The sequence below is a fragment of the Anabas testudineus genome, chromosome 18 (genome assembly GCF_900324465.2).
Source record: "Anabas testudineus chromosome 18, fAnaTes1.2, whole genome shotgun sequence".
In the NCBI taxonomy this organism is placed as follows: domain Eukaryota; kingdom Metazoa; phylum Chordata; class Actinopteri; order Anabantiformes; family Anabantidae; genus Anabas; species Anabas testudineus.
This window is the reverse complement of record NC_046627.1, coordinates 24,359,988-24,387,321: the sequence shown is the minus strand read 5'-3', so window position 1 is coordinate 24,387,321 and position 27,334 is coordinate 24,359,988. Positions and strand designations below refer to the sequence as shown.

The window sequence follows — 27,334 nt, the reverse complement described above, 5'->3', positions numbered from 1 at the left end:
TGTGAACTTCATCAGTGCAGGAAGGCTTTACTCACCATTTCCAACAATCAAGACTATGACACATCAGAGCTCTGATTGATACTTGACTGTGGAACTGTCAAGTTTTACTTTTTTATAATAACACCTATAGTTAGTACCATACTGTACTAAAGTGTTTCTGATCAGGGTGTTATTTAATCAGGTCGGCGTCCAGCTCAGGATGTACTCTCCTGCCGCTAATGTGGCGTGATTTATGTTAAACAGCCTGCTGAACAGCAGCTCAGAGATCCCTTGGCAAACAGAAGAGGAAAAGGTTGAAGTGACGTGTTCAAAACCTTGCCATCTACAATGGGTTAAGTCATTTTACAATGAGGAAGTGACTGACACGCAGTTACGCCACTAGTATCACTTGTCATCTGACTCTTGTCACCTGCTTGGATCGAATCTCTCCAACACAACACAACTGTATAAAGTTATGTCAGTTAGTGCCTAACTGTTTAACCTAGTGTTTAACCTGTTAAACCTGTTTGCCATCGTTGCTAAAGATACTGTATAAAGCAGATTCCTTGTGCAAAAACAACCAGCGACTGTGTATTTGACGAATGTTCTTTTCAGAGGGAAAGATTCTAAAGACTGATTGAGTTCAATGAAAGACTGAACAGCTAAGCTCTGTTGGCTGGGGTTAAGCTTAAATGCAGGTGGGGAGACTCTGGGGGAGACTCTGTCTGGGGGGTGCTGAGGTGCAAGCACCAGGACAGATCAGAGAGAAGGCCAGTCCTGAATGCACCAAGATGCAGAGCAGTATGGGAGAGCAAGATGTGGTCCCTGTGGGCCAAGTAGAGCACAGGCACACGATTCCAGCTCCCAGTCCAGTGCTCCACAAGGCAAGTTCCCAGTTCCAGAATCAAAAACAGAAAGACAATTTAAGTCCATACAAAGGGGGCAGATGTGAGTTCAAAAGGAAAGAGATGTGGGAATGATCGAGAGAGTGTTGATTAGTACGTACTAAAAAAAGAACACTGATCAAGAAAAACATTTCAAAAAGCCACAGCACGTTTTACACATGTTGTCATGTAGTTTAATCCAATAGATGGTGTGTGCCGGCAATGAACAAAGGAAATAAACCATTAAATGACTGGAAAGATGAATCACCAACGCTGTCAGAAAAATAATCACCCATTATCTCAGGACACTAAAGGAGACACAGCTGGAGCAGTTAAACCTCCGGTGCCCGTTTGGATATTTACATTATTTGTCTAACAAAGTAGCAGGTGTAGTGGAAGTTCCTACAAGATTTACACAGTGTTACAGAGTGAATTTAATTCAGTTTATTTATATAGCACCTAGTCACAACAAAAGTCATCTCAAGGCACAGTCATTAGTGCCTATTAGTCATTAGTTAGCAGGTCTGTATATGTAGTCTAGGGAAAACCAGGTGCAGTCAATCAGGTGAGTGAAGGTAATCAGACTGGGAGGAGGAAAACAGGAAGTTGCCCATATAAGGGCATGGGGGAAAGACAAACAAACAAACAACAAAAGAATTTGAATGCTAAACAGTTATTAACACTATTAACCCAACAGCAGTGAGTGTGCTCCGAGGGTAAAACATGAAGATCTGTGTGTAATTTAAAGCTACAGCCCAATCTGTTATATTTGGTTAGGTTGTATCAGTAGAAGACAATCAAAAGAAGCTCAGTTATTTCTGCATGACTGGTTGTGTTGCAGTCTTCCTTACTGCAATATTTCATAACCACTAATACCTGATAGTAAGAAAATAGTTCCCCAGTAAAGATCAGTACATTTTCCCAATATGTACACATGAAGCAGGATTCCTCCTCTGTTGTTCTTCCTGAGGCTTCTTCTTCAAGGGGTTTTAGGGGGAACTGAGGATGACATGTGTTGTACACCCTGTAAAGCCCCATGAGGTGGATTTGTGCTGTCTGGTTCTGTGCTATAAAAATGCATATAGATTTTAGCCACCAGTCACCACTGTGGTTGGAAATGACACTTTCTTAATGCTCTTAATCTGCAGAGGGATGTTTGACGGTAGCCCTCGTCTGACCAGTTCATCTTTAAGCTGGAGAAGGAAACAAATAGTGAGTTGTGATCACTGTAATCTACGTTACAATGGGTCTGAACAGTGATTGTCATCATTATATATTTCTTCTTAATATTAAGAGACTGACCTGTTGTATGACGGTATTCTTGATGTACTCTTCAGACAGTGGAGACAAAGAGGAGATCTTTGCTGACAGAACTACAACTAGAAGCAAAGTAAGTGGACATTACAATACAGACTAGAGGTTTGATGTAAGTGAGTAAAACAGTGCAGAATCTTGTCATGTCTTTGACAGAAGAATTTAAATGCCATAGAGTACTGAGTTTGTGTTTAATGGAGCAATAACTTCCAATGTTATCACCACTACACCTGTTGGAAGAGATGTTGGTACTCACCTTGATATACATGTCTAGGGTAAACTGTTGTGTCTTCAGGTAGTGTCGGTGTTGTGAAAGCAACAGCGGAGTTGGCACTAATGGTTTCTGGTGTTTTTGTAGTATCTCTTAGTTGAGAAGTTGTGGGTGGGGCAGTAGTTGCAGTTTGTGTAGTTATAAAGCTAGTTGTTGTGTTTAATGGGATAGTGTTGAGTGGCAGAGTGGTATCAGCTGGTGTGTTAGTTGTGTTCAATGGGATAGTTGTGAGTGGTGGAGTGGTATCAACTGGTGTGTTAGTTGTATTCAATGAGATAGTGTTGAGTGGCAGAGTGGTATCAGCTGGTGCTGTAGTTGTGTTCAATGAGATAGTTGTGAGTGGTAGAGAGGTATCAACTGGTGTGTTAGTTGTGTTCAATGGGATAGTTGTGAGTGGCGGAGTGGTATCAGCTGGCGTGTTAGTTGTGTTCAATGGGATAGTGTTGAGTGGCGGAGTGGTATCAGCTGGTGTGTTAGTTGTGTTAAATGGGATAGTTGTGAGTGGTGGAGTGGTATCAGCTGGCGTGTTAGTTGTGTTCAATGGGATAGTGTTGAGTGGCGGAGTGGTATCAGCTGGTGTGTTAGTTGTGTTAAATGGGATAGTTGTGAGTGGTGGAGTGGTATCAGCTGGTGCTGTAGTTGTGTTCAATGAGATAGTTGTGAGTGGTAGAGAGGTATCAACTGGTGTGTTAGTTGTGTTCAATGGGATAGTGTTGAGTGGTGGAGTGGTATCAGCTGGTGCTGTAGTTGTGTTCAATGAGATAGTTGTAAGTGGTGGAGTGGTGTCAGCTGGTGTGTTAGTTGTATTCAATGAGATAGTTGTTAGTGGCGGAGTGGTATCAGCTGGTGTGTTAGTTGTGTTTAATGGGATAGTTGTTAGTGGAGGAGTGGTATCAACTGGTGTGTTAGTTGTGTTTAATGGGATAGTTGTTAGTGGCGGAGTGGTATCAGCTGGCGTGTTAGTTGTGTTTAATGGGATAGTTGTTAGTGGCGGAGTGGTATCAGCTGGCGTGTTAGTTGTGTTTAATGGGATAGTTGTAAGTGGTGGAGTGGTATCAGCTGATGCTGTAGTTGTGTTCAATGAGATAGTTGTGAGTGGTAGAGAGGTATCAACTGGTGTGTTAGTTGTGTTCAATGGGATAGTGTTGAGTGGTGGAGTGGTATCAACTGGTGTGTTAGTTGTGTTCAATGAGATAGTTGTGAGTGGTGGAGTGGTATCAGCTGGTGTGTTAGTTGTGTTCAATGGGATAGTGTTGAGTGGTGGAGTGGTATCAGCTGGTGTGTTAGTTGTGTTCAATGGGATAGTTGTAAGTGGTGGAGTGGTATCAGCTGGTGCTGTAGTTGTGTTCAATGAGATAGTTGTAAGTGGTGGAGTGGTGTCAGCTGGTGTGTTAGTTGTGTTCAATGGGATAGTTGTGAGTGGTGGAGTGGTATCAACTGGTGTGTTAGTTGTGTTCAATGAGATAGTTGTTAGTGGCGGAGTGGTATCAGCTGGTGTGTTAGTTGTGTTTAATGGGATAGTTGTGAGTGGCGGAGTGGTATCAGCTGGTGTGTTAGTTGTGTTTAATGGGATAGTTGTGAGTGGTGGAGTGGTATCAACTGGTGTGTTAGTTGTATTCAATGAGATAGTTGTGAGTGGTGGTGTGGTATCAGCTGGCGTGTTAGTTGTGTTTAATGGGATAGTTGTGAGTGGTGGAGTGGTATCAGCTGGCGTGTTAGTTGTGTTAAATGGGATAGTTGTTAGTGGCGGAGTGGTATCAGCTGGTGCTGTAGTTGTATTCAATGAGATAGTTGTGAGTGGTGTAGTGGTATCAGCTGGTGTGTTGGATATGTTCAATGGGATAGTTGTGAGTGGGAGAGTGGTATCAGATGGTGTGTTAGTTGTAGGGTCGGTAGTTGTAGTTGTTGTTGTGTCTGTAAACAGAAGTGAATACAATAGTTAGTTAAAGTAGTTAGATCATTCCTGAACCTCATCAATGGAGGAAAGCAGGCATTACATTAAAAATAAGGCAGGGCTCTACTTACCATTTCCAACAATCACAGTAACACATCGAAGCTCTGAGTGATACTTGACTGAACTGTAGAAACAGTAACAAGCCTCAGGTTTAGATTGGCATTCGTAGTTTCTCAGAAAAACTACTACTCACCTACAGTATGTGGTAGGAAGTCATATAGGGAAGTACTTTAAAACAAAGTACGATAGCTCAACATGCTGTTTTTAGTTTTTACTGCTGATTTAACTTAAAAACAATTATATTTCAATAATTTGCAGTTTTTATTAATTTATAATGTTAAGTGTTACAGTATAGTGGCAAAAGAAAAAAAAGTAGTAAGTAAGTAAACTATTTACAATTTTCTGGTTGAAATGTGATCTGAGCTTCTACAAAGTCACAACTATCAACAAACACACTATTCTTAAAGTTATAAAACACAGAAATTATCTAACTTGAGAGTTGCCTGGACAAGAAAACAGACGGCGTGGCTTTCTCCATTTTCAGTCCCAGTTGGCGTCCAACTCAGGTTGAACTGTCCTTGTCCTGTCATAGTCTGTGTTATGCTGGATGGTCCACTGAACAACAGCTCAGAAATTCTTCAACAGAAAGAAGAAAGAGGTTGTGTGTTAAAGTTTCTAGAATACTCAAAAAATATTTTAAAGAATAATTTCAGGTTCTTAGCGTAGTGACAAAGCTTAAAAGGTTACTACACCGAAAATTCTGTTTTCATTACAGTACTCATCATTATATTAGGTTTTGTTTATCATTTGATATTCATATAGCTCTTTTTCTACTGTATGAGGTTGTCGGGAGTGGCGGAGAAGTATGTCAGAGGAGTCCAGCACATGTATGAGAGAAGTATGACGGTGGTGAGATGTGCTGTAGGTCAGACAGAGGAGTTCAAGGTGGAGGTGGGACTACACCAAGGATCAGCTTTGAGTCCCTTCTTGTTTGCTATGCTGATGGACAGGCTGACAGATGAGGTCAGACAGGAATCTCCCTGGACAATGATGTCTGCAGATGACATTGTGATTTGCAGTGGGAGTAGAGAGCAGGTAGAGGAACAGCTGGAAAGGTGGAGGTTTGCTCTGGAAAGAAGAGGCATGTAGGTCAGTCGTAGAAAGACAGAATACATGTGTCTAAACGAGAGGGATCAAGGTAGAAATGTTAGGTTACAGGGGGCTGAGGTGAAGAAGGTGCAGGAGTTTAAGTACTTAGGGTCAACAGTTCAGTGTGATGGTGAGTGTGGAAAAGAGGTGAAGAGGCGGGTGCAGGCAGGTTGGAGCGGGTGGAGGAAAGTGTCAGGAGTGTTGTGTGACAGAAGAGTGTCAGCAAGACTCAAAGGAAAGGTCTACAAGACAGTGGTGAGACCAGCTCTGCTCTATGGGTTAGAGACGGTAGCAGTGAGAAAGAGACAAGAGGCTGAGATGGAGGTAGCAGAGATGAAGATGTTGAGGTTCTCCTAAGTTTTTCCCTTTTTTTTAAATAAAATTTGACAATTTTTGTTTGTTTGGACTTAAAAGCTTATTTCAGCAAAATCCACTGGCCCTGCATGATAAAATTTAAATCTTTCTTCTTCTTCCAAGTGCTATAGAGTGAAACTGCTTCTCCAAAATGAAAATGTTAAATTCCCTCTCTCTAATTTCTATTTTCAGGTTATTTGACTGTAATAAAAATAAAAAGTGTAATCTTAATGTACCAGTTGGTTTACAGTAGGGGTCTCAAACTCAATTTGGCCGGGGGCTGCGGGAAGCAGAGTCTGAGTGAGGCTGGGCCGCATCAAATTTTCCACAAGAAAATCTTTGTTAAAAAAAAATCCTATCTTCTTAAATCTGTTTATTTTTAATACAAAATAATATAAAAAAATAAACACATTAATAAAATTAATAAGAAAATAAATCAGTAATAAATAAATAAAATAATAATAATGAAAATAATAATAATAATAATCAGATTTCTTTAGTCAGTGACTATATGTGGTTTCTTCAGTCTTATATATCTGCTGTATACAGATTCAAATGTCCGTATTAACAGTTCTTTAAACTTTAACCTTCTTCTGAACGTGAATTGAACACTGAAGAACATGAACTGTTCTTCTTCTCTTGTCTACTCCTTGCAGCTACAGACCTGGCAGTGCTTCCTCTCCCATAGTCGAGCTACATTTGGCTTGAGGAAGGAAACAGCTGAGACCCTCAGTACGGGACAAATTATCGTCCCGCGGGCTGCAACTGGCCCGCAGTGCAGGGGAGCTAGGTTTTAATGTCAGGTTCTTTTTTTTTTTATTTGTTTTTGACTTACGTGGAGATATTTGCCTGTGCTTGGATCCTGATTTGCAGGCTCTGATTGACAGCGGCAAACAGCTGAGCTCTGTTAGTTGGTGTTGGAGGAAGGAACCTGGGCAGATACAGTCCTTCTGTGCAGGATGGCACCACAGGATCCACTGAAGTAACGCAAATTAGAAAAGTTACCTTGACATTCAGTTTGAAGCCATTGTTGGATGATTGACATATACTTTTACAGATCACTATTAAATGAATCCTGTATGCACTGTGGACTGTGTCTGGAGAATCAGACGTTTGTGTGGATTAGTGCATTCACACAAGCAGCACACAGCAGGAGAAAGTCTGGTGACATGTCTTCTCACTGGGGGAATTGTTTTATTATAGATTGGAGCAGGTTGCAATTTAGAGCGTGCAGAAGGCATAATGTGATGCAAAGAACATGGACATAAATCAATTACTCATCAGTATAGCAAGTTACATGATTAAATTTGGAAAAACTATCTAAATAAAGATTTTACAAAGACGTTCAACCCCTGCGTGGTTTGTACCCCAGTACAACTGCCAATTTACTATCCAGAGTAGGTTCAAATATGAATAAATTTTTAAATTCAGGCTGTCAAAAGGGAAAATCTTACCACTTAAAGCAAACTGAATGGGTATTTTGCTGATTGCATTGGTTGTAGTTAATGTCGTTTGTGCCCCGTTGGTTTGAGTCAGGGTGATAATCTGTGTAGGAAAGTCCTCCATCACCAGCTGTACAGCATACACACCCTCATTACTGCTGCTGGTGGGACTGAATGACAAAGTACAAGACTGTGAAAGACAAGGAGAAGAGGTCAATCTGAGTTGTGTTCATCTTCAAGCAGCAGTGTATCATCATGCACCAGTTTGTTAAAAGACATAAACCTAAAAAAATAAATAATAGTAACTTGTCCTTTGGTCACTCACAGATGAAAGACTGAGCACAGACGGTGGTGTGCAGGGGTTACACTCTGACAGTGACGTGTTTCCATATCTGCATTGAACATTGTCTCCATCAGGGTCGAACGCCAACAGATTGAAATCTCTCTGACAATTTGAAGGAACTCTGAGAGACAGAGAGAGAATGAGTCAGCAAAGTGTGAGGCACTGTGCTAATTATTTGTTGATATAAAAAGGAGACTCAGCAACACAAAGATGGAAGAGGCTCACCTTACACGTGGCAGGACGGTCGTCTGTGGTGATGTGTTGGCTTTGCTGGTGTCTGATCGATTCCTCAGTTCAACCAGAGTCACAGCTCTCCAAAGTTGGATGTTATTGATCGTGGTCACCCAACTGCCACCAATTAACCTTCAATGGAGATTCCAAGCCAGAAAATCAGGTATTAGTCCAGACCACAGGTAAACAAAGTCCAGCTAACTTGTGCAGTGACTCTAACAGTACAGTGCAGTTGTAGATGTGATGTCCATCCATCCATTTTCTTCCGCTTATCCGGGGCCGGGTCGCGGGGGGAGCAGCTTTAGCAGAGATGCCCAGACTTCCCTCTCCCTAGACACCTCCTCCAGCTCTTCCGGGGGGACACCGAGGCGTTCCCAGGCCAGCCGAGAGACATAGTCCCTCCAACGTGTCCTGGGTCTTCCCCGGGGCCTCCTCCCGGTGGGACAGGACCGGAAAACCTCCCCTACGAGGCGTCCCGGGGGCATCCGAAACAGATGCCCAAGCCACCTCAACTGGCCCCTCTCGATGCAGAGGAGCAGCGGCTCTACTCCGAGCTCCTCCCGGGTGACTGAGCTCCTCACCCTATCTCTAAGGGTGCGCCCAGCCACTCTGCGGAGGAAACTCATTTCGGCCGCTTGTATCCGCGACCTTGTCCTTTCGGTCATGACCCAAAGCTCATGACCATAGGTGAGGGTAGGAACGTAGACTGACCGGTAAATCGAGAGCTTTGCCTTTCGGCTCAGCTCCTTTTTCACCACGACGGACCGGTACACCGACCGCATTACTGCTGCCGATGCACCAATCCGTCTGTCAATCTCACGCTCCCTATTTCCCTCACTCGTGAACAAGACCCCAAGATACTTAAACTCCTCCACTTGAGGGAGGATCTCCCCCCAACCTGGAGGGTGCAAGCCACCTTTTTCCGGTTGAGAACCATGGCCTCAGACTTGGAGGTGCTGATTCTCATCCCAGCCCCTTCACACTCGGCTGCAAACCGCCCCAGTGCCTGCTGGAGGTCCCGGTCTGATGAAGCCAACAGGGGGAAAGCAGAGAGCATAGATGTGATGTGATTCATTTAAATCAATTTCTAGATGACATATATGGTTTTGATGTGTCACTCTTCTGTGACTGTTTAAAAAGACATTATTGGTGTTTAGTGAAACAACAGACTGTGTCATTTTGTGCATTGTCATGTTGCACTCACAGCGGCAGAAAGGGATCATTGTTGGGAACCAGACGAGTTGAGATACCTTCCTTCTGACACCAGTCACCCCCACTTTCACTGTCAATGATATTTTGTTGAATTGAAACCTCAGTCCCACAGTTTTAACTGAGGCAGCTCCATGTGTCACTTTTGCAAGAGGCGTGATATCCCAACTTATATCGAAGGACCACCTGCAGAATTAGAGTGAAAAGTTGAAGCATAGTTTACTGTTGTATGAACATGGGGGAAAATGCTTCTTTGAAGTCAAACTGATATTTCAAAAATGTTTTGGCCAATGTCTGATAAGTACCCACTGACTGTACAGGATTATATTCACATGCTCTTTAGCCCATCTGCATTTCTTATTATTTCGTTTAGTATCAACAAACTATATTGGTAAGATTAACAATTCTAAATTTGTTTTACATTTTGATTTTAAAAATGGACAGATTTACCTTATTTCTTAAGATTAAAGGAAAATTATTGTATTATCTGCCTTTCAGTTGTTAAAAAAACATAATCAAAATGGTTTAGGACTCTAAAATCAAGGAACCATGGTCCAGGTGAAGAGTGCATAAACATAGTTTATATTTTATGTTTTCTGCACTAATTTACTGTTAAATACTCTGTAACGACCAGACACACAAATGAGCAATTGTTTGGTCAAATGTCCAACACACAAGATCAGTGCTAAAAAGGTTTTGTTTACTATATACTTGAATTAGTATAGAAAATGAGGCAACATACCGTGACAGATCCATCTGTGTTAGTGTCTTTTGGGTAGTAGGTCATCACTGTGCCCATGAAATGAGAAGCTTCAGAGCTGAAGACCAGAAGCAGCAGCAGCAGCAGTGAGAGTGACATAGTGAACGTGTTAGTTGCTCCACACAAAGAGAGCTGCTGACTGTCTCCTTCTCTAATTACATGACTGTAGCTGTTTTATTAGACTGAAAATGATCTATGAATGAGGAAGTGATCTACAGTAGTATGAGGAAAGTTCTCCTTGAATAATGACCTTTCACAGTCCATCAACTTCTTACAGTTGTCAAGATGAATCACCAAGCAGCTCTGTCATCTAAAACATTTGACTTAACTCTAACTCCAAATAGACTAGTAAGACTTTGTTAGCCATTTACCGCCAGTGCAATATACTTAATAAGACAAAATAATGTATAAAATAAAACCATAAGACCAAGTAATTTTACGTTTACATGTCAGTTGTTTACTGTTCAAAAGTCAAAAAGCCCTGGGGAACATGCTTCTTCTAGTTTCTAGGTTAAAAAATAAAAAAGAACTGTTTTATAATTTTTGTAATTTTAATTGTTTTTTTTTTTTTCTTTAATTGTGGGGGGATATTATGCAGAATGTAGAACGTTACTGTGAGTACGCAATGAACAATTAGATAGATGCCAAGAAACATCAACAGTGCCCAGAGGCAATCCATCACATCACAATACATAAAAGGAGACAGGTTTGAAGCATGTGGTAAATATTTCTAAAGTCAGGATGGCACAGTGTCAAGGTAGTGCAGATGCCAGACATGAATTTCATAGTGTATGCATAAATCTCTCCCTGGTGTCAGATTGCAAATGAAATGTAAGGAATTAAAATCTGAGCAAAGTGACTCTGTGTCAAAGTTGTTTTGTTGGCAGCAGTTTTTCCAGTTTTCTCTGTTCCTGAGAATTGATGTAAGAATTATTAGGATACACTAAATTGTTTCTGCCTCAGTTTTTCATTATTATTAGTAGTAGCAGTGGTAAAAATAAGCTACATGATCAATTATTAAGAAATACAAAAAGCAAACAGCAAAGTTATATTTTAATTGCAATGGATCATATTAAAGATTGACAGGGAGTTTTGTAAGTATAACAAAAGAAAAGCTTGTAAGGTCTGTGTACCACTAACATGCTTCCATGTTTTGTTAGAAGTCAGTTATCAATTATAAAAAATCATTCACATCATTCACATCATGTGAATTTGTGTATTTGATTAGGCCTACTGAAGCTTCACCAACATACATAGTCTTTCTCTGTATCTGCGAGAGATAATCCGCAAAATTAGCCTGTAATGGATTTTAAAAATCATATATGCCGAATGTCTTTGAGCAGATAAAGATTAAATGTATTCCTGCTGGTACCAGGAGAAGAAAATTCTTCTATGAGATTAATTTAATCACATTAATAATAATTCCATACCTGATTGAGATAACAACTGCCTATAGAAGTAGCAATTGTGTCGCATTGTGTCCTTTAGCATGTTTTGAATGGGACAAGTCATTCTGCAAGCTTCACAAAGCCTTTATACAATCTACAATCTGTAGGAGCTTTAAAGTGAGTGACTACACCTATCAGACACAGTAACACCACCTGGTGGTTTTAATATTGTAATGGAGAGGAATCAGCAAGAGAAAGAAATCACAGCTTGTGGATCAGAGTCTGCTGTGTGTGAGGCCCTTACCCACCACTACCTTAAACCACCAGCTGATGTTAACACTGTAGGTGTTTAACTAAGTGACCAGACTAAAGTAATGCAGAGCGGATAAACTAGACTGGACCAGTGAAGGACTTTGCCATGCGGGCTCGGTCCACAGAACTTCAACCTGTTAGTTGGTGTAATGATCAGGCAGTAGCTGAACACAGTTTATAGCTTAACACATGATGCTGCAGCATCAACAGACTCTGTTTTACCTGTGGAGCAGACAAGTGATCAACCTCAGATTGTGAGGTGGGAGCTGCACTAACAGCTGTTGTTCACTGTTGTTGGATGACATGTAGGTAAAAACTGTGAAGACAGATTTCAATTATTAGTAAGTAACAAGCACAATATTAGAGGAATATGGAGCATACTAAACACACTTATACAAAAATGCCACAAGAGAATCTTGTTATCCTTTTTCTTCTCTTTTAGCTTTTCCCATCAGGGATCGCCACAGCGAATCATCCTTTTCCACCTCACTCTATCATGAACATCTTCTACCCTAACACTAGCCAACCTCATGTCCTCTGTTATAACATCCATATATCTCCTCCTTGGGCGTCCTCTTGCCCTCCTGGCTGGCAGCTCCATCTCCAACATCCTTCTACCAATATACTCACTATCCCTCCTCTGAACATGTCCGAACCATCTCAGTCTGGCCTCTCTGACTTTGTCGCTAACACAGGCAACGTGAGCCGTCCCTCTGATGTACTCGTTCCTTATTCTGTCTAACCTGGTCACTCCTAAGGAGAACCTCAACATCTTCATCTCTGCTACCTCCATCTCAGCCTCTTGTCTCTTTCTCACTGCTACCGTCTCTAACCCATAGAGCAGAGCTGGTCTCACCACTGTCTTGTACACCTTTCCTTTGAGTCTTGCTGACACTCTTCTGTCACACAAGAGTCCCGACACTTTCCTCCACCCGCTCCAACCTGCCTGCACTCGCCTCTTCACCTCTTTTCCACACTCTCCATCACACTGAACTGTTGAACCCAAGTACTTAAACTCCTGCACCTTCTTCACCTCAGCCCCCTGTAACCTAACATTTCTACCTTGATCCCTCTCGTTTAGACACATGTATTCTGTCTTACTACGACTGACTTTCATGCCTCTTCTTTCCAGAGCAAACCTCCACCTCTCCAGCTCCACCAATGATGTTTGTCATCCGCAAACATCATTGTCCAGGGTGATTCCTGTCTGACCTCATCTGTCAGCCTGTCCATCAGCATAGCAAACAAGAAGGGACTCAAAGCTGATCCTTGGTGTAGTCCCACCTCCACCTTGAATTTCTCTGTCTGACCCACAGCATATACTTCTCTCATACATGTCCTGAACTACTCTGACGTACTTCTCTGCCACTCCCGACAATCTCATACAGTACCACAGCTCCTCCCTCTGCACCCTGTCGAGGCCTTCTCTAAATCTACAAAGACACAATGCAGCTCCTTCTCTCTCTGACCACGAACCCTTCTGCCTCTCCTCTTTCTTCGACCAACAGTAATCCAATTTCTACCGGCATCCTGTCGGTTTACAGCAGTTAACCCGGGCCTCGACCGATCCGATACGAAATTCTTACGGACGGTTTGCATGGTTGTTTTTGGCATTTTTTACGCCGGATGCCCTTCCTGATACATCCCTCTCTATTTATCCGGGGTTGGGACCGGCACAGAAGTCACTGGCTTGCAACCCCTGTGGCTAGATTAAGAGAATCTAGTTATCCAAATGATTTTGTTGATAAAAATTATGAAAATTACAAGATGGAGGAAATGGCAAAGAGCTTCAAGCATGCTTTTTGTAAATGTTGAACCTGATCTAGCAGGGAAAAATGGAGATCCAGGACATCTGGAGAAAATGAAGAAAACTTGATAGAAAGAATTCCTAGCTCAAAGTTTCTCAAAATAGTTCATGAAAAGGAAATATTGGATACAAGTTTCTATCTTTCTGGATTTGATTGAATAACAAAGGGGTGTCAAACTTATTTTAGGTCAGGTGCCGCATACAGCGTAATTTAATGTCAAGTGGACCGGTCCAATAAAATCGTAGAATAGCTCATCATAATAGCTAAAAATAACAACAAATTCATGTTTTCTCCTTTGTTTTAGTGTAAAGAAGTACAATTACATTAGGTATTTTTATTTAATTAACTATCCTAATACAAAACATGAAATGAATAAAGTCAGAGATCTCAAAAGAAATGTGCTATTTCAGTTTATCATTTACATGTGTGCATTATAACTGATCACAGAGATTGTACATAAGGCACAAACACAAAAGTCACAGGTATTTAGATCTGAAAAACACGGTAACTTATTTCACTTTAAGATTAAATCAACTCATCAAGATACAGAAATAAATTTTACTTCCACATGTGTAATAATTCTCAAAACTTAAGTTGACTCCCCACATCTTACAAACTTACGTGGTGGCCATTTTAAATGTATACGAAAGAAAGGCCTGTAAATATAAGATTTCACTTAAAATCAATATCCAAACTCTTTTGTAGTGAAGCTGGTGACTGACATCTTAGTTGTCCTTACAGACTGTCGTGTTTTTCACTATGCTGAGTCTCATAGTGGCGCTGAATATTTAATATTATGATAAATAATATATTCCTTGAATATCGACACGTGTTGCATACACACCAAGCACACAGCCTTCCCGTCCCCCTCTGTAAATAAATAGGAAGCGGTCCATTTTTCTTGGCAAACTCTTTTCTCTGTGTCCACTTTTCTCCTTTTTGAGAAAGACATTTTGGCTAATGAGGGTGCAGAGGTGAGTACAATGTAAGTAGATGTATCGTACTAATCACTGAACATTAGCTGTGTCTATGTCAGATTTGTTTCGTCCTTTTTTTTCTTCTTTTAGTTACTCCATGTCTAAAACACCTTAGCGCCCCTAGCGGAATAGTTTATTTTTTAAAAATTCTAGTTCATCTCTCATTGCTTTTTTTCCGCTTTTAGATTCATCCTGCATGACGGACTGAACCCCTTTCCGGGCCCGCAGGCCGTACATTTGACACCCCTGGTATAACATCCCTAGATGTAGCGCTTCACATCGACAGCCTCTGCCATATTAATTAGCAACTTTTACCACTGGTAACTGCTGGTTATTTATGCTGCAGCCTGGTAGGTGTCACAGTACTACATAATGTCTGTAGATGTCGCTCAGGTTAAACTCAGAGCCCCCTGTGCCTACATGTAAAGCCAGGTTACAGTGCTAGAGGCTCCATCCCTTCACTCAGCTCTATTTTTCTGTTTACAGGTTACAGCACACATCTCGGTTCCAGTTCAGCAAGAAGAGCGCAAATAACTTTTAGTCCTCTAAAATGGGAGATGTGGAACACGGTTAAGCTGAAAGTCTAAACTTTATTGTCATTGTCATCTTTCAGTATTCAGTATACAACAACGACTTACCTGTACCGGACTTACAGTGTACTGTGTATATAAATGAGTATGAAACCCCTTTTATTCCTTTGTTTAGTGTCATCAGAATATATCAGTTCACACAGATTGATTGTCCTTAGCATATTTTACATTGAATACTAAATGACTATATACCATACAGTAGTGTACTGTGAAATAAATATATAAGTATTATACTGTACTTTGTTACGCATTGTACCGTATAATACTGCATTTTAGCCTGGTCAAAGAGGAGAGTACAGTACTATAATTTACTTAATAGTACGCTAAAACATACTGTACTTTGTTTTTGTATATTAAGGCAGAAAATAATCTACTGCCATTCAGAAACTATTTGGTGAATGAGAGGGGAGTTTATAATTTAAAGGGAATATTTAAATTCAAAGCCAAATGCAATTGCACAACCAGAAGGCAGTTTTGTATTTTAATATGTGGGGTAAACCTATGGAACAGCTTAGAACTAGAAACAACTCAGAGTCCAAATATCAATTAGTTTAAAATCAAGTATAAGTGAAATTTTTAAGAGGTACAGGAAAGAAGCAATTTGTTTTTCTTATTTTCCTGATTAGATCTGGGGCTGCATGTATATGTGTATATATATTAATGACAATGAGTACAAATAAGGACACATGTATATGTATATGTGTACATACTGTAAGTGTGACATTATAAATAGATATCTGAAGCTGACTTAATAATTAAGTGGTAATGACTTAAGGAGAAGGGGTAAACTCAATTAAGTTCACACTTCTTCCCACTTATCACTCGATAAATTATTACATTTTATGTCTATTTATGTTTTGTATTTTTCAGTAAACATTGATTTTCTTTTTCTCACTCTTTCTCTTGGACTAACAACATGTGTAGGAACAGCAGTTGTCTATTTTTTGCTTTACATATTCAAAATTAATGCTTTTGAGAGGAACATTTGTTTACCTTCAGCTCTTGAGGGCAAAAACTGACTGGTCATGGTAATTACTGGTGGCAAAGTTTTGTTTTTTGTAATTGGAAGGGGCTCTCCGAGGGAGATTAGGAGTGCGACTGTGCAATGACAATAAAGATTTATCTTATCTTACTATGAGACTTCCACAGTCACTTGAATTTGTACATATTTTTTAACTAATGAGGTGAGATTATGATTAACACTACTGGGGTGCTGACGGTGACAGACTCCAGGTGTTACAAACACAAAATTAACAATAAAGATCTCCAGGTATGTTTTTACTCACAATGTTGCTGTGATGACTCATGGTCACTAGCTGATGCTGTAGGGTGTGAACAAGATGTTTTTATATTTACTTCTAATTTTTCTAAAAAATACACAAAAATGTAATAGTAGTAGCCTACACAAGATAATTGTAAATGGCCCTAAATATTTATGTTTGACAGCAATTTGCTTTAAAAAAATGATTAAATTTTCTCTTAGACATCTTTTACAGTAAAACATAAAAAAGACTTGTTATTTGTTTTTGGATTATATGTATATTTGATTACTAATTTCTATTAAAACATGGAAATATGTTTTCACTTTTCTGTTTCCTGATGCCAACTTCTTCTTCTTCTTTCGGCTTTTCCCATCAGGGATCGCCACAGCGAATCATCCTTTTCCACCTCACTCTATCATGAACATCTTCTACCCTAACACTAGCTAACCTCATGTCCTCTGTTATAACATCCATATATCTCCTCCTTGGTCGTCCTCTTGCCCTCCTGCCTGGCAGCTCCATCTCCAACATCCTTCTACCAATATACTCACTATCCCTCCTCTGAACATGTCCAAACCATCTCAGTCTGGCCTCTCTGACTTTGCCGCTAACACAGGCAACGTGAGCCGTCCCTCTGATGTACTCTTTCCTTATTCTGTCTAACCTGGTCACTCCTAAGGAGAACCTCAACATCTTCATCTCTGCTACCTCCATCTCAGCCTCTTGTCTTTGTCTCACTGCTACCGTCTCTAACCCATAGAGCAGAGCTGGTCTCACCACTGTCTTGTACACCTTTCCTTTGAGTCTTGCTGACACTCTTTTGTCACACAACACTCCTGACACTTTCCTCCACCCGCTCCAACCTGCCTGCACTCTCCTCTTCACCTCTTTTCCACACTCTCCATCACACTGAACTGTTGACCCCAAGTACTTAAACTCCTGCACCTTCTTCACCTCAGCCCCCTGTAACCTAACATTTCTACCTTGATCCCTCTCGTTCAGACACATGTATTCTGTCTTACTACGACTGACCTTCATGCCTCTTCTTTCCAGAGCAAACCTCCACCTTTCCAGCTGTTCCTCCACCTGCTCTCTACTCTCACTGCAAATCACAATGTCATCCGCAAACATCATTGTCCAGGGTGATTCCTGTCTGACCTCATCTGTCAGCCTGTCCATCAACATAGCAAACAAGAAGGGACTCAAAGCTGATCCTTGGTGTAGTCCCACCTCCACCTTGAACTCCTCTGTCTGACCTACAGCACATCTCACCACCGTCATACTTCTCTCATACATGTCCTGAACTAGTCTGACGTACTTCTCTGCCACTCCCCACGACCTCATACAGTACCACAGCTCCTCCCTCGGCACCCTGTCATACGCCTTCTCTAAATCTACAAAGACACAATGCAGCTCCTTCTGACCATCTCTGTACTTTTCCATCAACATTCTCAAAGCAAAAATGGCATCAGTGGTGCTCTTACGGGGCATGAAACCATACTGCTGCTCACAAATCTCCACCTTCTTCCTAAGCCTGGCTTCCACTACTCTTTCCCACAGCTTCATTGTGTGGCTCTATTTCCTGATGCCAACAAAATACAAAAAAACTAAATTCTGTTCCTTTTATTCATTTTAGATTTTTTAAAATTAATCAAAATACTAGTCAGTATTAAGACAATAATTATCAAATGTAATGTTGTAATGTTGCAGGTAAAAAACAGGGTTTTTTGACTACAGACGCCAAATAAAATGTAAATGTTGTAAGTATGTTCTAAATGTACTGAGAATGATCAAAAACTATGGACACCAGCAAATGCAAACAGATATTAAAACAAATATTAAAAGATAATTTTAACATTTTCAGAATCACCTTGGGCATTTTAGGATTCATTTATGACTATATATACAGATTAAAAAACTAAAACCACTGTATTCCAAAAGCTCCTGAAATTATGTTTTAAATCAACCATGAGGGGCCGCTGTGGTTTCACTGCTCACAAGGTGTAGTAAGGTAGACAGGTATGTGTAGGCTGATGTTTGATGACCAGTTCACCATTCAGCTGGAAAGGGAAAATAAATATAGGAGTTGACAAAGGATCAGAATAGATAAAAATAGTAACACAGTGATTGTTGTGATGAATCAGCAGTGCTTGTAGGAGGTGTTTGCGACTTGAGTTTGACTGTCAAGTGCAAATATTTGGTGGTGGTTTTGTACTTTACAGATTCAAGACAGACAATACATAATTAAAATGGCCCCAGCTCCTGTTATCTGGTGCACTGATGGGTTTTGCCACTAGATGAGAGGAGACCCATCTGTTGCATGATGGTATTCCTGATGTAGTCCTCAGGCAGTGGAGATGAAGAGGAGATCCTATATTATTTCTATTTTCAAACCTATAATAACTAGAAGCAAGGTGACTCAACATTATACTCAAATATTTATGTACTTACAATATTACCATCAGAACACTTCATAGAGTAAAATATCAATTGGTGCCAAATAAACATGAGGGAATTACTGTGTTTTCATTTCATATTGACAGGTGTAGCAGGTAGGTAAGTAATGGTGGTTGTGGTTCGTGGTGTAGTTATTGGTAGGTAATGTTAGTTGTAGGCTGTGTACTAGTAGTAGTGGTTTCACATAGAGTAAGCATTGCAGCAGTGGTTGAAGTTGTAGTTGTAGATGTAGATGTTTGTTGTTCAAACCCAGTCACACACACCAGGTGTATCCTTGATACACACCTGGTGTGTGTGATGGACACTCCACGCTAGCTCCCCAGGCGCTTTATGTGGCTGTCCACTGCTCCCTCCAGGGGGATGGGTTAAATGCAGAGGACAAATTTAATTGTAACATGTACATATATCGAATATAAGCTTTCTGTCTTTCTAGTTGTAGTTTGTCTGGTTCTTGTGAACTTCATCAGTGCAGGAAGGCTTTACTCACCATTTCCAACAATCAAGACTATGACACATCAGAGCTCTGATTGATACTTGACTGTGAAACTGTCAAATTTTAGGTTTTTATTATAACACCTATAGTTAGTACTATACTGCACTAAAGTGTTTCTGAACAGGGTGTTATTTACTCTGGTCGGTATGAAGTTATGCCACAGTTAGTTCACACCTGTTAAACCTGTTTGCCGTCATTGCTGGAGATGTTGTATGAAGCTGATTCTTTGCAAATAACAACCAGCGACTGTGTATGTGACGAATGTTCTTTTCAGAGGTAAAGTCCTGAAGGCTGAACAACAAGAGTCAACAGCTGAGGTCTGCTGGCTGGGGTTAAGCTCAAATGCAGGTGGGGAGACTCTTTCTGGGGGGTGCTGAGGTAATCAAAAATCAGTAAGACAATTTAAGTTCATACAAAGGGGACAGAAAGACTGAGGACAACACTCCAAAATAAATAACCTCAAATCTGGCAAAACATGCCAGAGGTCTAGAGACAGAAATCAGGAGGTATTAAGCCAGGCAGAGTTTAGAAGGACAGATCAGAAGGACTGACAGAACTGACAAAACAATCAGATCCAGGCTGAAGAGAAAACTGACAACCTGATAAAGAAAAGAGCATGAGGTGAGGGGCCTACATGGGAGGGGTGAGGGGGGGCACATGTGAGTTCAGTTACCTTGATTGAAAAGGAAAAAGATGTGGGAATGATCGAGGTAATAAACAGACTGGAAAAAAAATAAAACAGAAAGTGGAATTTAAAACAGTTTCAGTCCTTCATATTACTGTTTCACTGCAGCTACTGTTGTTCCAAACGTCAGTCTGCGCACATCTGCTCTGATTCTTATCCGAGGGAAGACAAGAAAAATATGATTAGTACATACTGGAAAAGGACACTGATCAAGCAAAACATTTCAAAAAGCCACAGCATGTTCTACACAATAAGGTTTTGTGATGTAGTTTAATCCAATAGATGGTGTGTGCCAACAATATACAAAGGAAATAAACCATTAAAATAAACCATTAAATTCAATTCAATTTTATTTGTAGAGCGCTTTTTACAATTGACATTGTCACAAAGCAGCTTTACACAACCAAAGAACAGTACATGAACAGTGAATGTGTATGAATCATGAAATCAGATTGTCCCTGATGAGCAGGTCGTCAGCATAACAATGAAAGTTAATACCATGCTTACGGATAATGTTGCCCAGAGGAAGCATGTAGAGGGAAAAAAGCAGTGGGCCTAAAACTGAACCCTGTGGAACACCAAACTCCACTGGAGAGCATGTGGAGTAATCGCCATTTAGATCTACATACTGATAACTTCTGTGAAGGAGAATACTATGGTCAATGGTGGCAAAAGCTGAACTGAGGTCGAATCACAAGCATAGTGACGCTACCCTGATCAGAGGCCAATAGGAGGTCATTTACTACTTTAACAAGTGCCTCTGTGCTGTGATGAGGCGTAAATCCTGACTGATAGAGTTCGTGTATGTTATTTCTATGAAGATACGAGGATAGCTGCCCAGCTACTATCTTTTCAAGAATCTTTGGGATAAAGGGGAGGTTTGATATCGGCCTGTAATTGGACAGCTGACAGGGGTCGAGATCAGGTTTCTTGATTAGCGGTTTAATAACTGCTAATTTAAAACACTTTGGGACATACCCACAGCTGAGTGAGGAATTTATGATTGTCAGCAGGGCTTCTATTATTTCTGGCACTATGTGTTTTAGAAAGTGTGTCGGTATAGGGTCTAATGTACAGGTTGAAGATTTTGCAGAAGAGATGAGTGAAATTAGTTCATTCTCTTCAAGAGGAGTAAAGTAATCTAGGTACTGATCTGCTGAGGTTAGCTTGTCACCTGTGTCAACTAATTTGTCTGGTTTCAAAGCTTGAATTTTATGCCTAATATTTACAATTTTGTTGTTGAAAAGTTCATGAAGTCCTCACTACTGCACAACATTGTTGCAGAGATATCTGCAGTGGACTGTATTAAATAAAAATCTAGGGTTATTTTTGTTGTTTTCTATAAGAGTGGAGAGATACCTTCATCTAGCTGCTCTATCTGAAATACTAACAATTTAGTTTGTCGCCATTTACGTTCTAACTTTCGAGCAGTCTGTTTTAAGGCGCGCGTGTCATCGTTAAACCAGGGAGCGAGTTTATTATCTCTAATGACTTTTCGTTTAACTGGAGCTACATTATCTGAGGTATAACGTAATGACGACTCAAGATATTCAGTCGCCTGGTCTAGTTCTGTAGGGTCAGACAGTGATCCAGTCAAAGTTGATAACTCTCGGAGATTACTAATAAAGCTCTGTGCGGTAGTTGATGTAAATGTACGTTTAATGCGTTAAATTTGTGTACATGCTTTTGTACGATAGTCAGATTATCATTGTAAATAACTGCGACACCTCCTCCTCTACCAGTCAGACGAGGCTGGTGAGTGTAGCTGCATCCAGGAGGAGTTGCTTCATTTAAAGCTACATACTCGTCCTGTTTAATCCAGGTTTCTGTTAAACAGAGTATATCAAACTCCTGATCTGTGATAGTTTCATTAACAGTAAGAGCTTTAGATGTAAGAGATCTAATATTTAACAATCCTAACTTCAGATCAGAGGTGCTGGCTGCACAGTCAGTGTGCTCTGAATTAGAGGTCTCTATGTTAATTAAATTATTAAAACAGACTTTCTGGGTTTTTCTGACTTTTTGTTTAGCTCGAGGAACAGACACAGTCTCAATATGTTGAACCCTGAGAAACTTGGTTTAGCCTGTTTGTCTGCTCCCTGGCCTGGACTCTGGGTAGTCAGCGACTAGCTCGGCCTGTTCTCAGACTATGTGCTATGCTACACGAAATGAAAGCAGCAACTTCCCGAGTGGGATGGACACCGTCCCGCCCTAACAGGCCAGGTTTGCCCTCAAAGGTACTCCAATTATCGCCTTCGCTAATTTAAACACCTCTTTAAAGTTATTCTTGGTAACCTCAGACTGACGAAGGCGTATATCGTTAGCTCCGGCATGTACCACTATATTAGAAAAGCTATGCTGTCCTAAGGCCCTAAGATTGCCTTCAATGTCCGGTGCGATGGCCCCCAGGATACACCTGACCACAGCCGCTGGAGCACCTAAATGACTGGAAAGAAAATCACAAACGCTGTCAGAAAAATATCCGCCCATTATCTCAGGATACTAAAAGAGACACAGCTGGAGCAGTTAAACCTCGGGCGCCCATTTGGATATTTATATTATTTGTCCAACAAAGTAGCAGGTGTAGTGGAAGTTCCTACAAGATTTACAGATGTGTTACAGAGTGAATTTAATTCAGTTTATTTATTTAGCACCAAATCACAACAAAAGTCATCTCAAGGCACAGTCATCTCAAACAGAGTCTGCGTCTTTAAACCAGAGGAAAGAAAAAAGAGGCAGGTCCTAAAACTACTGAGATCCAGAGGAGGAGGGGTCAAGAGCCAGAGAAAGATAACTAAAGGCTTTGCCTACCAATCTACATGTGGAAACTCCAGGAACCACAAACAGACTTGCACTCTGAGAATAAAGTGTTCTTTTTATATGAGGTCATTAAGACCATAATGGAGCTTGATTGTTAAGTTCTTTATATGTAAGGAGAAGGATTTTAAATTTTATTCAGGAATCTACTGGAAGCCAATGGAGAGAAGCAAATTTAGGAGATATATGATCTTTCTTGCTAATTCCAGTCAGAACTGCAGCCTTGTGGATTCACTGGAGGCTTTTTATGTGAAGAGAAAATAAAAGATTATTATTTACAGTGAAGCAATGAGCTGTATAATATAAGATATTAACAGCAGTGAGTGCGCGCCGAGGGGAAACCATGAAGGTCTGTGTGTAATTGCAACGATGATGTTCAAAACCACCTAAATCACATTTAAACTACAGCACAGTCTGTTTGTTTATGGTTAGATTGTATCAGTAGAAGACAATCAAAAGAAGCTCAGTTATTTATGCATGACTGGTTGTGTAGCAGTCTTTCTTACTGCAATATTGTATAACCACTAATACCTTATAGTAACAAAATAGTTCCCCAGTAAGGATCAGTACATTTTCCCAATCTGTACACATGAAGCAGGATTCCTCCTCTGTTGTTCTTTCATTTTCCCAATTTGACATGGGTTGTACACACTTTAAAGCCGTTGCAGTTCAATTAGATTTTAGCCACCAGGCACTGCTGTGGTTGGAAATGACACTTTCTCAGTGCTCTTTATCTGCAGAGTGATGTTTGACGGTACCCCTCGTCGGACCAGTTCATCTTTAAGCTGGAGAAGGAAACAAATAGTGAGTTGTGATCACTGTAATCTATGTTACAATGTGTCTGAACAGTGATTGTCATCATTATATATTTCTTCTTAATATTAAGAGACTGACCTGCTGTATGACGGTATTCTTGATGTACTCCTCAGACAGTGGAGACAAAGAGGAGATCTTTGCGGCCAGAGCTACAACTAGAAGCAAAGTAAGTGGACATTACAATACAGACTAGAGGTTTGATGTAAGTGAGTAAAACAGTGCAGAATCTTGTCATTTCTTTGACAGAAGAATTTAAATGCCATAGAGTACTGAGTTTGTGTTTACTGGAGCAATAACTTGCAATGTTATCACCACTACACCTGTTGGAAGAGATGTTGGTACTCACCTTGATATACATGTCTAGGGTAAACTGTTGTGTCTTCAGGTAGTGTCGGTGTTGTGAAAGCAAAAGTCGAGTTGGCACTAATGGTTTCTGGTGATATTGTGGTACTTGATGTTGTAATAAAGGTTGATGAAGTATTTTGTGTAGTGGCCAAATTGATGTTTGCTGTAGATTGAACAGTACTTGGTGTAGTGGTTGTAGTTGGTGTTGTGCCTGTTAACAGAAGTGAATACAATAGTTAGTTGAAGTAGTTAGATCATTCCTGAACCTCATCAATGGAGGAAAGAAGGTATTACATTTAAATTTAGGCAGGGCTCTACTTACCATTTCCAACAATCACAGTAACACATCGAAGCTCTGAGTGATACTTGACTGAACTGTAGAAACAGTAACAAGCCTCAGGTTTAGATTGGCATTCGTAGTTTCTCAGAAAAAGTACTACTCACCTACAATAACTGGTAGAGGTCACATAGGGAAGTACTTTAAAACAAAGTACCATATCTCAACATGCTGTTTTTAGTTTTTTCTGCTTTTTAACTTTAACTTTTAACAATTATATTTCTATAGTTTGTAGTTTTTATTAATTTATAATGTAAAGTGTTACAGTATAGTGGCAAAAGAAAAAAAAAAACATAAGTGAACTATTTACAATTTTCTGGTTTATTTCCTGGTTGAAATGTGATCTGAACTTCAACAAAGTCACAACTATCAACAAACACACTATTCTTAAAGTGCTAAAACACAGAAATTATCTTTCATGTCATGTCTTTCATGTCGTGAGTGACATGTAAACATACATTTTAATAATGGAAAAGTAACACTTCATAAGGCAACCCGAATTAGTTGCCCATAGAAAGATTAAGATTTATGACATTTTCTCAGAGCTTAAAGATACTTGAGAGTGTATTCAGCAAAAGACAAGGTAGACAGAGAGGTAGAAGAAATATTCTCCAAACACTGAATGATAATCAGTTAATTAAAAACACACGTTAGACTATGCAAAGATAACGGTTGTGATTGATCTTATTAGAAATATGCTCACATCTCCTACCAAACTTATTAGAATTCCTCCAGCATACTCTTAAAAGAAACTTAGGCGCTAGTATGCTTTGTTTTTTAACAATAACATGAAATCTGTAATTGTTTCACCATCGCTTCGTATGATTGATGGTATTGTGACATAAGAGACATCAAAGATCGTGTTTGTTTGTATTTTAGCAACTTAGCAGTGTTGTGTTTGTTTTTATTTTTGACTGGTAAAGTCCAGATCACATTTCATGAAATATGTATACTGAAAACCACAAAATACTTTTTTACACTGTATTTGTGGAGGATAATGTTTTTAAAAAAAGACACCAACTTGAGAGTTGCCTGGACAAGAAAACAGACGGCGTGGCTTTCTCCACTTTCAGTCCCAGTTGGCGTCCAACTCAGGTTGAACTGTCCTTGTCCTGTTGTAATCTGTGTTATGCCGGATGGTCCACTGAACAACAGCTCAGAAATACTTAAAGAAAAAGAAGAAAGAGGTTGTGTGATTTTCCAGAATACTATATACCATAGTAGTATAGTATATACTACATAATATTTTAAAGGATAATTTCAGATGCTTAGAGCAGTGACAATGACTAAATGGTAACTACACCATAAATTCTGTTTTTATTACAGTACCTATCATATCTTAATATAGCTATTAAATGTTTTTTTCCTTTTTTTAAATTAAATTTCACAGTTTTTGTTTGTTTAGACTTGAAAGTTTATTTTACTGCATGATAAAATGTAAATCTTTCTTCTTCTTCTTCTAAGTGGTATAGAGTGAAGCTCCTTTTTTCCATTTCCATGTGGTTAGACTGTAATAAAAATAAAAAGATTATACAGTATAATCTGAATGTACCAGTTGGTTACCGCCTCAATGATCATTGATTTTTGTGAATACAGCAATTTCCTGATCAATAAACACAATGGCTAAAATTACAGGAAGTTTTTTTATTTTTGTTTGTTTGGTTTTTTTGTTTTGTTTACTTGTTTTCAACTTACGTGGAAATATTTGCTTGTGCTTGGATGCTGATTATCAGGCTCTGATTGACAGCGGCAAACATCTGAGCTCTGTTAGTTGGTGTTGGAGGAAGGAACCTGGGCAGATACAGTCCTTCTGTGCAGGATGGCACCACAGGATCCACTGAAGTAACGCAAATTAGAAAATATACCTTGTCATTCAATTTGAAGCCATTGTTAGATGATTGACAAAAACCTTTACAGATCCTTATTAAATAATTCCTGTATGCACTGTGGACTGTGTCTGGAGAATCAGACGTTGTGTGGAGTAGTGCATTCACACAAGCAGCACACAGCAGGAGAAAGTCTGGTGACATGTCTTCTCACTGGGGGAATTGTTTTATTATAGATTGGAGCAGGTTGCAATTTAGAGCGTGCAGAAGGCATAATGTGATGCAAAGAACATGGACATAAATCAATTACTCAACAGTACAGCAAGTTACATGATTAAATTCAACACATTATCTAAATAAAAATTTTACAAAGATGTTCAAACCCTGCGTAGTTTGTACCTCAGTGTAACTGCCAATTCATTATCCAGAGTAGGTTCAACTTTGAATCAATTTTGAGATTCAGGCTGTTAAAAGGGAAAATCTTACCACTTAAAGCAAACTGAATGGGTATTTTGCTGATTGCATTGGTTGTAGTTAATGTTGTTTGTGCCCCATTGGTTTGAGTCAGGGTGATAGTCTGTATAGGAAAGTCCTCCATCACCAGCTGTACAGCATACACACCCTCATTACTGCTGTTACTGGGACTGAACGACAATGTACAAGACTGTGAAAGACAAGGAGAAGAGGTTAATCTGAGTTGTGTTGATCTACAAACAGCAGTGTATCATCATGCACCAGTTTGTTAAAAGACATAAACATAAATAAATAAATAATAGTAACTTGTCCTTTGCTCACTCACAGATGAAAGGTTGAGCACAGGCGGTGGTGTGCAGGGGTTACACTCTGACAGTGACATGTTTCCATATCTGCATTGAACATTGTCTCCATCAGGGTCGAACGCCAACAGATTGAAATCTCTCTGACAATTTGAAGGAACTCTGAGAGATAGAGAGAGAATGAGTCAGCAAAGTGTGAGGCACTGTGCTAATTATTTGTTGATATAAAAAGGAGACTCAGCAACACAAAGAGGGAAGAGGCTCACCTTACAAGTGGCAGGACGGTCGTCTGTGGTGATGTGTTGGCTTTGTTGGTGTCTGATCGGATCCTCAGTTCAACCAGAGTCACAGCTCTCCAACTTACAATGTTATTGATAGTAGTCACCCAATTTCCACCATCAAACCTTCAATAGAAATTAAAAGCCAGAAAATCAGGTATTAGTGGTCCAGACCCAGACACCAGGTCCTGATATCTTGTGGTTTTGATGTGTCACTCTTCAGTGAAAGTTTTAAAAAGACATTATTGGTGTTTAGTGAAACAACAGACTGTGTCAT

General features: G+C 39.9%; 1 protein-coding gene across 5 annotated transcripts in view; it reads right to left on the bottom strand.

Annotated features, from left to right (window-relative positions):
- Window positions 1–753: 753 nt before the first annotated feature.
- The window catches only part of LOC113157655 (mucin-17-like), a 33,189-nt gene continuing 6,608 nt past the window's right edge, over window positions 754–27,334 (bottom strand). The window contains exons 1-10 of one of the 5 annotated variants that reach the window (XM_026353248.1): window positions 8,147–8,215; window positions 7,916–8,053; window positions 7,673–7,811; window positions 7,360–7,537; window positions 6,741–6,882; window positions 4,895–5,038; window positions 4,474–4,526; window positions 2,434–4,362; window positions 2,166–2,242; window positions 755–2,056 (exon numbers count right to left, since the gene is read on the bottom strand). In XM_026353248.1, the coding sequence (XP_026209033.1) occupies window positions 1,952–2,056; window positions 2,166–2,242; window positions 2,434–4,362; window positions 4,474–4,526; window positions 4,895–5,038; window positions 6,741–6,882; window positions 7,360–7,537; window positions 7,673–7,811; window positions 7,916–8,053; window positions 8,147–8,172 (2,931 nt within the window). In that variant the 5' untranslated portion in view covers window positions 8,173–8,215 and the 3' untranslated portion in view covers window positions 755–1,951. Of the gene's footprint in view, window positions 2,057–2,165; window positions 2,243–2,433; window positions 4,363–4,473; window positions 4,527–4,894; window positions 5,039–6,740; window positions 6,883–7,359; window positions 7,538–7,672; window positions 7,812–7,915; window positions 8,054–8,146; window positions 8,216–26,802; window positions 26,942–27,045; window positions 27,184–27,334 lie in introns of those variants that run through there. The other 4 variants (XM_026353244.1, XM_026353246.1, XM_026353247.1 and 1 more) reach the window with 4 other exon arrangements.